Source organism: Strigops habroptila, chromosome Z (genome assembly GCF_004027225.2).
Source record: "Strigops habroptila isolate Jane chromosome Z, bStrHab1.2.pri, whole genome shotgun sequence".
NCBI lineage: Eukaryota > Metazoa > Chordata > Aves > Psittaciformes > Psittacidae > Strigops > Strigops habroptila.
In genome coordinates, this window is record NC_044302.2 from 93,220,864 (window position 1) to 93,236,367 (window position 15,504).

At 40.3% G+C, this 15,504-nt stretch overlaps 1 protein-coding gene across 21 annotated transcripts in view; it reads right to left on the minus strand.

Annotated features, from left to right (window-relative positions):
* The window catches only part of CELF4 (CUGBP Elav-like family member 4), a 711,301-nt gene that overhangs the window by 22,818 nt on the left and 672,979 nt on the right, over window positions 1-15,504 (minus strand). For all 21 annotated transcript variants that reach the window (XR_003995165.1, XR_003995164.1, XR_003995166.1 and 18 more), the window contains one exon: window positions 1,907-2,073. Coding sequence is in view for 18 of the 21 variants with exons in the window: in XM_032919650.1 (XP_032775541.1) it covers window positions 1,946-2,073 (128 nt within the window). In the remaining 3 variants the exon portion in view is untranslated. The remainder of the gene's footprint in view (window positions 1-1,906; window positions 2,074-15,504) is intronic.

Below are 15,504 nucleotides of genomic sequence, written 5' to 3' on the forward strand. Positions count from 1 at the left end.
ACGAAACAACCTGAGACCTCAGTATCAGCCTGATCATGAAAAGGTAGAGACAGAGCACTTCATAATGATCCATGATAATGAAAACACTGTAGACTCATACCAGTGAATCTCTAATAACACACGTGTCTACAGCTCTGCAGTTTCTTACATGACCATAAGAAGCAAGCATATCTTCAGTGATTACAGCTATGCTACGCTGTAATGTTATTGCTTGGTGCCAAACTAGGGAGACACTTCTGTTCCTTGACCTCTTTGCTTGTGTGATTGAAAATGCCCCTGATAAAGACAGTCCCTGCTGTAACAAAATTGCATACATGCATCTCCTGCTCGCCCACAGCAAAACCTGCAATAAAAAGCCAGTGTGATGAAGCAAAAAGCATTTGGATATGGAAACATATTTTGGTTTCAAGCTTCCAAAAGGCCTTGTCATGAGCAAGGAAAAGAAAAGAGGTATTTGAAGAGGGAAAATGCGTTGATAGTTTTCTTCATATAGTCACATATAAAGGAGAGTCTGAACTGTGGAAGCTGTATGTTGCACATGCACCTAATATGTTTATTGAAAGGTTTCTTAATCTGCTTCATGTTGCTTTCAGGGCAGCACTTATTCAAAGATATTTTGATCCCATTCTTTAATTCTCCATGGACAGGGTACTGCACTGAAGACTGAAACAGTACATTTCAGAAAGATACTAGAGATAACAGTGAAAAATTAGAACACTTCATAGTTCTTTCGGAAGTTTGAAGATAGGGATTTCCTGCCTGCAGCTTAGATGGGTCTAAAAGATTCTGAATCAAAATCATTGAGTCTTAGACATTACAGCTTTAACGGCCTAGGAAGGTCACCTAACCCATCTCCCTGTCACTAATTTGGGAGTGCAAACTGCTTGTTGGAATTTAGAGTCACCCTGGGTGCTGGGTTTATTGGGAAATCTTTAGTATAGAACACTTTTAACAACAGGGAGGCTTTCTGTCTCTGTAACAAAAACATGCAGTTCTGTATTTCTGTTTCTCAAATAATTTTCTAATGGAAAATCCAGCCAGTAATGGAGAATACTTCCACTTTTGGAAACATCTCCATTTTTATTATTGGGATTTCAACATAACAAGCTGCTGCTTCTAATGTTTTTGACACAGTTAAATGTATTAGAAGTTCCCTTGGAGCATCAAGCTGGCTCTTTTCCAACAACACAAAGTACATGAGTCTAACAATAAGACCCTTGTTCAGATTTGTCTATGTCATCACTCAAGCAAAGCTTCCTTGGCTTTGCTTGGGTTTTATCTACACACAGAAGTTAACACTAACTGAGGAAGAAGTGAGCATGGATCCTTCTATTAATTTCTTGGTCTTGGGAAGAAAGAAATTAGGGGTTATTTAGTTGTTGGGGAGACATATTTACACAAAGTTATTATGCTGGGATGAAACTGGATACAGACTATACTGCATGAAGAATGAGGAATGCTTTGGAACATTTGCAACACAGAGCTTTGAGACAGACACTGTCCCAGACCAGTCACCTGGGATTAAACTGCAGCTCAGTCCCATCTCTTAATTGCAGATTTTCTTCAGCCACCAGAAATGCTGTCTTTGGCTGAGTGAGGGGAATCAAGACAGCTGCTGGCTCTCCTCTAGTGACCAGGAAGACTTCCTAGAGATGCAGGATGCCCCTGGGGTGGGGAACTTGGCTCATGCCTTGTCAAGCATCCTTCCATCTCTTTTTCTAAAGAGACGCACGCACAAATGGTTCCTGGTTTATGTGTGCATGCATATTTGTGGAGCGTGGCTCTAGCCAGAGGCCTAAGTGGAAAAGGCAGAAGCTAGAGAGTCACAGAATTGAATCTTTTTTGAGGGTCTACAACACAAAGAGAGGCTACAACCATAGCTGACACCTCTTCCCCACGGAGTTACCTGTGCTAGTGCTTTGTATCCAGTGGTTCCTGCAACTCTTCAGTAGGGACGGTTAGCATCCTTTGGCCTCTTCAGCTGCACCTTCAGCCTCTTCATGCCAATTTGGAAGCCATTCATAGCCTGGATAGCAGCTTGGGCACTGGCAGGATTGTCAAAACTCACAAAACCTGTTAAAACATGAGGCAAGGCAGGGGGCTTAATGATCTGAAGGGAGCCAAGGCAAGTACATGCAACGACCACTGAGAATGAACATGGGGAAGGGGTGAGGGCAGTGGGAGGGAGGGAGTAAGCAGGGAGGAGGGTGGGCAGGAGAGTGAGGAGAGGATGGTTGCCAATGGGGGACAAAGGATAGGAGGGGTTGTTACAGATCAGTGTCCCAGGATGTAGTGCTGGTCTGAGTGCCAGTTTGGACACAAGATTATGTGAAACACAAGGATCCAAATGTTGGTGCCACAGTACCAGAACACACAAGATTTGGGTCACCTTTGAGCTGGGGTGTCAGCAAATATGATGCATGGTCTCAAGGAGCTCTGTCTTGCTCTTTTTCCCTCCATCATGACTGTGGTAAAACTCTCTACCCTCCTTCACTCACCAGCATAACCTTTCCCTTGCCTTGCAATACTTACGATGGAGGGAATCTGATACACCTACTGCTATGTCTTTATTATGGCAATATAAGTAAAATGTGAATTTAATAAGTTCTCCATTATGGTGTTCATTGGCATGAATAGTTTGATTGTTGGCCATTTAAGCACTATGAGGAGCTTTATTAACTGGCAATTTCTTCAGACTTTATGTTGACTCTGCAGCTGAGAAAGATGAACACTGCTGCTTTCCTAACATGGTTTCCATAAGTAGTTTCATAGCCTGACAGCAAATCATCCAATCAGCCATGGAGTGTACCCAGCAGTAGAAACACATATAGTGACTGAATATTGTACCTATAGGCCACCTGAAATGACATTCTTTGTCTCAATGGAAGACTTGCTTTCTGGGGATCAGAAAAGCCAAGATAGGTCAGAACGATGCAGGATGCAATGCATCCAACACATGCAGTTTTGGGAAGGGTGTTTAGTTTACTCCTTTTATGTTTGTTTTGTTTTGGTTTTTTTTCCCCCCTATGTTAGGTCCAGAAAAAGGCCTCATTTGGCCAGACTGTATATAACTTTAGCTGGAGTGGCCATGGGTCTGAGATATTAGTGAGGCAGGGGGGCATCACATTGTATAAGAATTGTCTCTTCTACCTTTGCCAGAAATGTCCCTGTATGCCAACAGTATTTCTGAGCACAAACCCTGGTAAGACTAGCCTAGACTAGCCTGCGCTCCAGACAAAGCCATCTGTTTTCCCACCCCTGCAAAGCTCTGGCAGCACAAATCAACCCTAGGAACCCAGTGTGTCTCAACAGATAGGCTGAAATGAAGAGACAGTTTGAGAGCCCTTCAAAAAGCTAATGCTGAGCATTTGCTGCCAGGTATACACCTGCTACAGACAACAGCACCGGGCATGGCTTAGAGCCTTGGGTTGTACTGTGAATGCATTCAGCAGCACCTCCTCCAGCACCTCCTCCATGATCTACTTCCTCCTAGTCTCACAGATGACACAGAGTAGCTTCCATTTGCAAAAGACGCGCATACACACCTCTCACTACTGCGTTAAAGCTGTGCTCCCTGCCTCTGGCTAATAGCATAAGTTTATGAGAAATCATAAAACTTATGGTCCTAGCCTCAAAGTGAGACAAACAGGTATACTGAGTATGTGGCTTTAAAAAGGAGGCCCATGGAATAAACAGGCCTTCCTCTTTGTCCTCTATTCTTGAAGCCAAGGCTCCAAGTAATTGGCTGTCCATGCAGCTTTCCTGCCAACAACCTGGATGAGGAAGTACCAACACTGCAGCTTGAAGACCTGAGCAAAAGTGTTGCTCGAGCCTCACAGCAGTCATCAATCTCCAGACAGAAAACTGGAGAGTTGTTGTGAGTAATGAGCTGTAGTATTATTCAATGGCAATGGATCTGCTTTTGCAATCACTTATTAGCCAGTAAGCACCTGGTAATGTTCTCAGTGTACAATTGACTAGCAGAATAATCTATTCGTCAAGAAGGTCCTACGACTTGATCTCAGCAAAGGAATAAACTAAACACCTCCGGATTTCACTTGAGTTAATTCAGTCTTTAAATACTGCTCAAAGCTTCCTTGTAAATGTTTTACTTCAGCTTCAACTTGAAATTTGCTGTCTAGCTATACCACGTCTTTCAATATAGGATGTAGTGAAAACCAGTTCTTTTTAAAATCACCTTTGGATTACAAATACTCCTTTCCAAGACCTATCAGCCACATCTATAACAGTAAACTAAAGCTGTGCCAAGGAAGTTCAGAGAAACTGGAACCTAATCATCTGTACCACTGAATTTTTAGAAAGGTCCTTGCCATAGTTTTGGCTTGTGCCTAACTCCATACAATTCCTGGACTAAGTCTAACTATTAACACAGAACAGAGGCTGCTTTCAGTAGTTGGCTTGGATGTGGACATGATATTCTGGAAAGTAAGAGAATTTAATAGTTTGGGTGTGGGCCATTCCGTGCCAGCTGGCCCCAAAGCTAGGGGAAAGTGCCAGGTATGTTTACTTTACTAATATATACATGGCTATCAAATACCAAAGCCGAGTTGGCTGCAGCTGCATAATTGCTTTTATCATGTCTATAGGGAACCTAGCTTGCCTGGGAACTTTGATTTCTATGCTTCCATTTCTACAGGTCCTGTTGCAAGGTACCTTCTACTGACTAAATGTGCACATCTAGAGTGTGTCTACATGTGCTTCTATTTGAAAGCAAGTCACCTTGGGATCCTAAAATAATGAGTGTAGGTCTAGCCAATACAGTCAGCGGAGTATGGAATACGAAGTAGCTGAGCAGCTGCTCGAGGTTTCATGCCATGCCCTCTGTGAAATATTCTAATAAATGTTGTATACACATTTTAAAAGACAAAGTGAATCCAGACTTTTCATACCAGCTCACCTTTTGGACATGTACAAGGAAGAAGTCAGTGGCAGTGCTGGGGTAATGGTTGGATGAGATGATCTTAAAGGTCTTTTCCAACCTACTTGATTCTATGGTTCTATGATTTCTTTCTTTTTTTCAGAACACTCCTAGATGTGCCTAAATGAATTAAGTTCCATTGGCTGTGTAGCAAGGACCAGTGCTGACTGCAACGGAGGCTGGCACCTAGCTTAAATCTATTGTGGGATTTAGTTGGTTCCGTAGTTGGGACTGATGTCTCAAGGCAGTAATATGTTGTTAACTGACTAATGCCTAGATAAGTCACTCCTCAAAATTATGTTAATTGCTGAATAAAACTCCTAATGAAAACCTTACCAGAAATGCTGCCAAGTATGATGGAAATCCACTTTTGCCAAGACTGGACATTTAGTCGGGTGATGAGCCCTAGTGCTGGGATGCTGCTACAATTGTACCTTTGCAAGAACCTTGCCTTTATATAAGCTCACAAAGCTAAACTCGTTTTTATCATCACTTTGCTTTCGAGATGGAATTCCAAGGCCATTTCCTCACACTGTGCAAAGCTGTAAATAATACAGCATTTTAACAAATGGGACTAATAAGAGAGATCAGAAGTGCATTTGCTTGCTATATTTCATTTGGACCAGACAACGAAGCTGGGAGTTGTACTCTGATGCTATTGGTATTAGTACCTATGGATTAGGACCAGATTTTGATTGTTTAATTTTTTTTCTCCTTAGTTGTCCTGATATCCACTGCTATACTATAAAAATCTCCACTGGCTAGATGCTGAAGTTTGGGGGGCTGGAGTGCGAGGGCTAATGTCAGTAATTGTGCATCTTTCTTGTGAGCACATCCTAGGGACAGAGCAGCTAATTCCTGTAGCTTCATTTTACCATTTAAGTTTCAGGGAGCTTGACATGCTCAGATGTTGTTGGTGCATTTGGCTCTCCACCTTCCTGCCATTTATGTGGAGCTGTATTTCATATTGTTATAGGTATTTGGATGGACTCCAAGAAGAAGAAAAGCTATTCCTTGTTCTGAGAGTTGGGATGTCACAGTGATAAGGGATAGGCAGATGGACAGACATACAAGCTGTGCTGACAATTTCATATTCCTTTCTCTTTTCAGGTCAAATACCTACTGGTATATTACATGTCTTTGTTGTCATGATATACATTATTGGCAGTTAACCATCTTTCTCCATGTCAAAGTCAGCCCTGTTAATGGTGCTATGCCGGTTTAAACATGCATGGCAAGGAACAGAATGTATGTAGTGGGAAAATAGCTTAAATACTTGCTTTCTGAATGGCTTTAATGTTTGAGTCCATGAGGATAGGGCTCAAAGCATGTTGATACTACTACAGTTACTCAAGAAGTTGTGTTTTGAACACTGCCCCTGCATTGTCATCTACGTCTTGAAGGACAAAAGAGAAAGGGAGAGGTTAAAAAGCTTGAAGCTGTTCTCGTGCATCAGTTAATTAATAATCAGAGAAATATATGTTCTGGTCTGAAGATGGTTGGTAGGAGGACAGGATATTGTGATAAATCTATTTTATGGGGGGGATGTTGGGTTTTTTTTTCTCTCCACCCCGGGATTATGTAAAAAGGCTGTTCTAATAAATGATTTATCAGAGCAGCAAAGAATGAAGAAATCTGCTAGGACTGCAGCTCTGGGTATCTAATCTTCCTGATTCTGCACAGCGTCTTCCTGAAGGGTACTGACGTTGGAGTCCATGACTTTTCCTGGCCTGTTCTTTTCCTACATGACTGTGTAAATGATTAGTGAGCAGAAACTGGGATAGCATCTTGGAGGGTGTTTTCTCCCCATTTCTTCCACAGGATGTCTTAGGCACGGGGCATGCTGAGGGAGCTGCAGGCCCTTCTCATGACACCAGCATGATCAACAATGGCTTTATATAATCAAAGTAAACTGTAACTAAGTAACTGATATTACTCCAGGGCTGTTTTTCTGTTTTCAGTCAGCTGAGATGATAAAGGAGGGAATTAGCAATCTACCTTGGAGTGAATCTGAAGACTGTTTTGCAACTGTAAACTTTCCATTCACAGTAAGTAGTGTCTCTGCGTGACCATGAATTAGTTTGTGCACTAAGTGCAGTCCTGAATGAGCACATCGTTAAGATCCCATGGATCCCTAATTGGTCTTTCTGAGTTTGCTGTTTCTCTTTGTGTGCATCAAGGAGAATTAGTGGTTAATGTGCAAAACAGCCTTTTGATGATCTGCTACCAGGTTGCAATAACATGTTGTCTCTCTTCAGCAGAAGCTTTCCTCTGGATGAAGCCCAATGCTTGATAACTACATTGAGCATTCCCCAAATCAGAAGTCAAGACCACAGTGGATGACAGGTCCAGATGCAAGCTTTTGATCCGGAGTCCTGAACTAGGGAGCAGATGGTCCTACAGCAGGTCCACTCATGTAGCTAGGCTGGACTCATGCAATGGAAAAGAAAAGAGCAACCTCAAAGAAACATTTAACTTGTCTTAAAACTAAGAAGAGTTACTTGATTCATGTTCCAGATACTTGCTGCATAAAACTACCACCTTGGAGAAGCACTTTGCAAGAGATTGCAACAGAAACAAATAGACATCAGTGCCTACTAGCTTTTTTTAGGCCAGAGATATATTTTTCTCATTCTGTCAATGTATTTGCCTGACTGCCATGAGGGATCTTTCTTGGCACTTCTTGTTCCTCCAGTTATCAAAGTCACTAGCTAAGGAGAAGGTCTCATTCTTCTGAATTTTTCCCTCTTGTCACTCAACCCATGTTCATTTCACTAGAGGGAAATGAGAATAACAGAAAAGCAAGGATCTTCCTGTCAGCCTGTGGAAGGCAAATTCCCATGTGGTGAAAGAGAACAAATGTCAGGCACAGGGGCTGGGTACTAGCACAGGAGAATTTCATGCCTCTTGCTTCCCTTGCATTTGAAATGCTGCTACCCAGGACATAAGAGGGGACCTTGGCCAGAGTACTAAGATGGAGAAAGCTGCAGAAAGCACTGGAAATTGGTTATACCAGAGGCCCTGCTCCTTTCCTTCCCCAAAATATTTGAGTTTTATTTGAGGAATTTGTTATTAATATAATTAGTTACTAATATGACTGTCCCCTTAGTGCATGGTTTCCTTGCTTTTGTTGCTAACTAGTGAAGGGTGAGATCTAGGAACATAAGGGAGGTATATTTTCCGCTGAGAGGACAATGATAAGGTGTTCAAATCACATGAGTCTTCTTTGCTCCCACCCTCATCCCCCCATCGGGACCTGGCCACCTACTCCTCAGCACTGCCCTGCTACTTCAGACCATTTCATTCCTAAGACTCCATTTACTCCATGGTTTGGGTGTTTTGTAGCCTTATCAAAGAATGGAAGTTTTCCTTTAATTGCATTGCAAGGTCTTTACCTTGCTGTGTTCTTTACATGATGTACTAGCTGCTGTCTTGCAATTTTTTAGTGCTGTAAAGAATTTCAGGATACAATCTGTATGTAAGTAGCTCTATAATGTATGCGTGCATTGGAAGGTATTGCATTGTAAGGTGATTTATGAGTACTGGAATACTCAATAAAGTAGTGTATCTGCAGATCTAGGGCATAGCAGTTCAGCTGTTTTCCAGTGTCTAATAGTGTTGTATGACTTTTTGGACTATTTAACTTCCCACCGATGTTTAATCATGTCCAGGCAAGATCCATCTATACAGTTATCCATCCATTCATCCATCTACCCATCTATCCGTCTGTCCATCCAACAATCCATCCATCTATATACCCATCCATCCCTCCATCCATCCATTTTTTTTAATGTATGAACAGTCAGTAACTGGTAACTATGCTAAACAACTATTATTAAATATTTTACATCTGTGGGATGAGATAATTAGAACCTTAGACTATTCAAAGAAATGGCTTAAAAATTTGCTGAACCATTAATGTTCATTTTAGAAATTTATGGAATATTAGAAAACCTTCGAAGTGTTCCAGAAAAAAAAAAATCTATTATTAATTTTTAAGGATGTAAACTAGATGACCTGGTAAACTGCTTTAATCTTTCACAAGCCTAAATAAAACTATGAAAATTTTGATATGAGATGATATGGCAAAGAATTAAAAGGTGTACAATTAATCCAATCACTGTGGTTTCATGGAAAATAACATCTATAAAATGAAACTGATAGCATGAAATTGCAAGTTTGGTTGATAAAGTAGGTTTTCTTAGAGTATACTTAAAATTTTCTGGAGTATTTGAACCATTCTTTATAGAAAATGAAAGCAGCCCACATCAAACTTCTTAAAAATTGGATAACAGATCACAAAAAATTTGAAAACTGTGACTAACAATTTTGAGGAATTTCTAGTGTGCTCCTCCAGGAGCATGCTGAAAGCTCTGTGCTATTCAGTTCCTCTAATATTACTCAGAATACATCAAAAGTAATTATAGGTAAAAATTGCCAATCATAGAAAAATGATGAAGAAGTAAATTATGACAGTAATGAGTCATGTAGACGCTGGTCACTGTGGAGGGTGGACTCAGTGTTCATTTTAATTCCACCAAATGCAAAACAAATTATGCACAGAAGAAATGAAGTGGGTCACTTGTAAGAAGGGGAAATCTTTGCTAGAAAACAGTGCTTCTAAGAAGAACATGGGTGTCATAATAACAGCCAAATATGAGCTCTCAGGATTATGTCAAAATAGCACAGCCTTGGGATGAAGGCAGTCTGTGGGGAATATTCTCTGTAAGTAGGAAGGTGATGTTACCTCTGAGTATGGCTGAGGAAAAATCCTTAGTGGAATTCTGCATTTAGTTCTGGTGGTTTTAAGAATTATTCAGAGCTATAAGGATAATTCTAGATCTGAAAAAGTAACGAGTTTATTGACAAGAAGGTTAAACAATCTTCTGACCATAGTCCATAGACTATAAATAATTTCTAATAGAACATATTACTTTTTTTTTTAAAATAGAAAAAGAAAAGGGCTTGATAATTTCTTCTATATGGAAGCAGACGTTTGATGAATTTAAAATGGAAATAAGACACTGAGTCTGCATTTCTTAAATAGTGAAGGTAATTAACTATTTTGGAACATCTTGTTTAGCAGTAGGGGTGGAGCACCTATCAGGTGAAATCTTGATTAAGAGATTTCCTAAAAGGGATGCTATGATTCAAGCAGAAGGTTTGAACCTGTCACATGAGCTGAGCTATCTGGCATATGTTATTTTAGAGTTCAGTCCAAAGGATCAGAACGGTCCCTTCTGATCCTGCAAATCTGTCTGTCTATTGTTCATTTCACATTTCAGATATTCGGAAAATCAATTCTTGCCTACTAATCTGGCATGGACTCCAGTAACAGTCATGATAGAAGTGACAATTGATGTTAATGCCTTATAATAAATGGCCCCAAAGTGTGGGCTGCGGACCACTGAGACAGCTGACTGCTACTCGTTCTTCATCTTGCTTCCAGCTGAGACAAACTGAACAGATGGGAAGGGGAGATTAAATGAAGAGTGAAAGTAGATGGCATGATTAACTTTCTCTAAAGGTCAGAACACCCAGTGCAGAAGGTAGCTTGATATACACAAGCATCTTCCTTATGTCACCTTCCCATCTTCCCATGCATCAAACTACTTCTATAGGTTAAGGCAGGGTGAGCTAGAGTGTGCAGAGAAGTGGTCCCTGTTATTGTGTACTGACAGTTGGAAGTTTTCCAGGTAGAGCCTCAAAGAAGCAGTATCTTCTCTGAAGAAGGTCAAAGGCTCTAGATGCTGACCCTGAATATGGTGATTCAAGCCAAGAAAGACTTTTCTTCGTATGAGTGTTATCAATCAACCAAACAATCTGTTTGGTTATAGATTTTTTTTTTGTTTTGGTTTTGGTGGGTTTTTTTGTTTGTTTGTTTGCTTGTTTGTTTGTTTTCATACAGAAATTACTGTCATGACTCACATTGAAAGTACAAGACTGAGAGTAAAGATTAGACTAGAATTTTGACAGTTTAAATTACTGTTAGGCCAGATTTAAGGTTTTGATTCATATGTACATCTGGAACCAGGGCACCTGATCAATAACAGCTTTTTCTCAAAAGATATAAAACCAGTTAACAGTCTGATATAGAAAACCACAACAGATTTCTCATCCTAAGAATGGACCTAACACTAAAAACTCATCTTTTTCCTTTAAACAGGGCTTGTTTAAAGGATGAGCAACTATTTGTCTGATTCTGTGGACCATGGCTCTGCCTGTTCTGCTAAATAAGAGTTGAAGTCATCCAATAAATAAATCTAATAAATGAAGGATCTCAGGCTTCAGCCATTCTTTGGAGACTCCATGAACCAAATATTTCACCAACATGCATACATGTGTGCTGTGGACAAGAAGCATTGTGGTTCTTCTAAAGAAAGCATAATGTTCCAACATAGATGATGGTGATGGTCTTCCTTACAAAGAACAAACTAGCCAGTGAGGAATTACTCATAGGTAAATGAATGGTATTTGGTCTTCCTTGAATGATGATTAGAACTGACGCAATTTCCTACCTGCTTTCAGAAATGAAGGGAACCCTTCTTAACTTGCTTTCTGAACCTTCCTTGTAAATATTTGATATCATCATGGGTCAATATAAGGTTTACGGGGAAAGTACATGGTTGGAAAAAGCAGATGAACTTTTGGGGATACAAGTCCATCTCTTTGCCAGTGTTAAACCAGAAGAAAAGAATGAGCTTAGTGTGTTTTTTACACAAGTTAGGAGTGGGATTGAAGTAAGTGCTCTGTTAAGGATGCACTGAGAATGCTGCTAAATCAAGATAAAGACAATTTATACATTGTTTTTGTTGAGCTGTGTAATATAAATAAGGTGAAAATAACTACTGAAGTTCCCACCAGCCATGTCGCAACCCATTTCTTATCTTAATATCTTTGCTACCAGGTTCCCTCTTGGATAACATTCAATTTGTGCTTCTTGAAAGAAGCCATGTATGAACACTTCAGCTATAGAAATGGCTGGTTGTCCTTCTTGGTCTATAAGAGACAACCATCATAAAAGATGACCTTCTTTTTGATAATACTTTATAGGGGGGGAAGTAAATTCTTTCCTGGGCTAACAAAGGAATAAACAAACAAAAAATCCACAAAACACCCCAAGGGAACTAATCATGAAGATGCACTCTGGATTGTACTGGTGACTAGTGACTATTTTTGTCAGTTCTTTCATTTCTTGCAAAGTCTCTGAAATAGATCTGCTCTTGGTGTGGCAAAGTACAGAATCTCCCCACCTTGCTCCTGATGATCATTGCGTAGATGGATGACTAACCACTTCTCCCCTTTATGTTGTGGCACAACTGATACCTCATTATGGGTAGGTTGGGGCAATCGAATAGGTATTGAAAGACTTGAAGCTTCTTCTGTGGGAAAGTCTGGAGTTCCTGTTCAGAGGACCCAGAAATAGCGATGAATAGTTTTTGGCCATGTTTTTCAAACCAATACCTAACTTTCTATAAAGGCCACTGTATGCAAACCAGCTAACAAAGCTAAATGTGAAAAGAACTTCTCATACGTGGTGAGTCATTGGGAAAGAAAAAGAAAGAGAAAATCTCCTATCTATTCCAGGAGGTTGTGAACTGACACTGAACTATGCTGGGTACCAAAAAGGAGAAAGGAAAGAGTTAGACAAATACATTTTAAGCTGGAAGGTAGCATACTGTTCCAGATCTAACCAGCTGTTACATCTGTGGTCCTTTCCGCACGAATGTTTTCAACTACCCACAATAGACAGGGAAATGAGTAGCTGACTTCTTCTGTTATCAACATCAATGGGAATGAAACACCTTCATATTACAGTGTGGGTGTTGATAAATTCCTGTGGGTCTGCCAACGGAGCAGTCAAAAGCATATCCTGAATCCTTCAGAAGAGTATTTTGAATCCTGGAGATCTCCATGAACTTCTGCAGTCCCTCAGAAGAGTCACATTTAGTTTATGTGACTTGAATCATAACACAGATTGACTAAATCTTGATCAATTTCTGGTTTCTGGACCCCCTGCCCAACGACCCATCTGAACTCTTGATCCACCCTTGGGTGCGAGGTAGGAAGATTAACTTCTGGTTTAGTTACTGAAATAGAAAGGAGTAGAAATATTGCCAGAAAAAACATTTATGAAAATGCTTTTGATTAGAAAAACTGAAGACCTGAGAAAGGCAAGGACAGGATTCTTAATTTAAAGGGATGGGGTGAAAATATGACTTGCCCCCCCAAATGTGGCTCTTGCACTGATTCTTAAAATCAAGTAGCAAAAATTCTTTTCTTATAAGCATTTTTAAAAGCCCAATAACATAATAATCCTCCTGGAGCCTGTTCAGCCATGCCAGGAGATCCACAATGACCAAGGTAAATACTTTAGAATTTCTGGAAATCCTTCTAGACAAGGATTTTAAAGGGTCATTAGAGATATATCTTTAGAAGAATCACATAATTTCACCTTTAAATGGTCAGAACACAATCAGATTTGTAGGTCATGTTGCCAAAAAGGGAGGAAACCTGTTGCCTGTGAAGTAGCCAAAGACAGTAGCAACTCTTGTATGTTAGATGCACCTCCTGCTTTTTATAACAATAAACATGCTGGGCTAAATATTCGGGCACTGGAGGTCAGCTGGTGAAAAGGTCGTAGTCCCACTAGCTCTAGGTTTTCCATGGGTTACGTCACTGAAGACATCATTAGAGATGTACTCTGGCCTGCAAGGAAGACTGACAGCACCCTGAGCTCTACCAACAAGAGCACAGCCAGTCAATTAGTGAAGTGACTACTGTTCTCTACTCAGCACTCATTAGATCACACCTGGACATCTAGTCTGGGATATCCTTTCTCCCCAGTATAGGAAACACAGTGGCAAAGTGGAGTGAGTTCATCACAGGGCCATCAGGATGGACAAGGTATGGAGCACTGTGGGAGCAAGGAGACTGAGATAGTCTCTTCACATCAGGGGAAGTTCGGGTTGGACACTAGGAAAAGGTTCTTCACTTCACTGAGAGGGTGATCAGTCCATGGAACAAACTCTCTAGGGAAATGGTCATGGCACCAAGCCTGTTAGAGTCCAAGTAGCATCTGGATTAGCATCATATGGATTAATTTCAGGTAGTACTGTGAGGAGCAGGGAGTTGGACTTGATGATTCCAACTCTAGATATTCTATGATTCACAAATTGAAATAAGATAGGTCCAGGCTGGACATAAGGAAAAATTTTTCCACCTTGAAGGCTAGCAAGCATTGAAGCAGGTTGCCCAAATTCAAACCACTTGCTCAGTCACTTTCATTGTTTTTAATAACTTGCAGACATATTTGTACTACAGAAGTATATATAGTACGTGCATAATGTACACACCTATACATATATGATATATTACAGATCAAGACTGAGGAGAGTGAAGATGATCTGAATTTAGTTGGGGATTTGAGATAGATGAAAACATATGGTTAAGCAAGGTATACCTATTTTTATGGGGATCTGCAAGTTACCATCCTGATTACGACCTTTGAAGATGCCAATATATTCTATCTGAAGATGTTAATCTCATCTGGGGATTGTTTTTTATGCTGGTGTGCTTACTTGAAAAGGAAAGATATCACATGCACCAGTACATTAAAACAATGCTAAGGTTGCAAATTGAAGCACTAGAGTTAGAAATGCAAGAAATTATGCTACCTATAAAATTTTAATTCTGTATTGTTTTGTGTATGCATTAAGGCACTGCTTCTAACTACACATTTCTGTATTTTTCTTCTTCATGGCATCCTTGTTTTAATTACTGTAGAGAATGAATAACATAACAGGGTGAGGAAAATAGCAATGTATCAGACTCATTATTCCATGTGTTGGAATGTAGACAGTAAATAAGACAAGGAAAGGATGGTTTGTAGTTGTACAACCAAATGCTGCCTTGGAGAACTGAAATTGATCCCTATTTCTACCATGACAATCACAGTTTTGCTGGGTATATCATATATCACAAAATTCCTTTAATAAGATCTTCTAGGCTTCTTTTGTACTACTAAATAAAATAGTGCAGGCTCTGAGTGCAAACTGTACGTCATGGATTGAATCTACATGACTAAACCCTCTTATCCCTCAAAAGAGACCTTATCTATACTGCTGTCTAAGGACAGTCCCTGGCTCTTGCCACTGCTGAGCCATGCCCAAGAAATGTCCACCCCTGAGTTAATTGCCATGACCCAAATAGAGCCAATGGCACACAAATGCTAAGAAGATATGGGTAGTTATGGCACAGTGTGTGAGCAGATGTGTAAGGCCTCTTTAGTTTGCCAGAGAAGATGAAGCTTTACTGTGTGTTCCTTTTTTCTTGGTGCTCAGAGCATGACCTCAGATTTCACTGGGAGAAAAGTTGCTGCCTGAACCTGCATCTGGAGCAAACATAAACATTGCATGCCCTGTGTTGTGCTGAATACTTTGAGAAAACAAGCAAACAGACTGATCAGGCTCATGGCATCTCAGATTAGTCATTCAAGATTACTAAATAGTTCTGAATATCTTTCTATGCCTCATCACCCCCTTGGTGAAATGAAGACACCATGA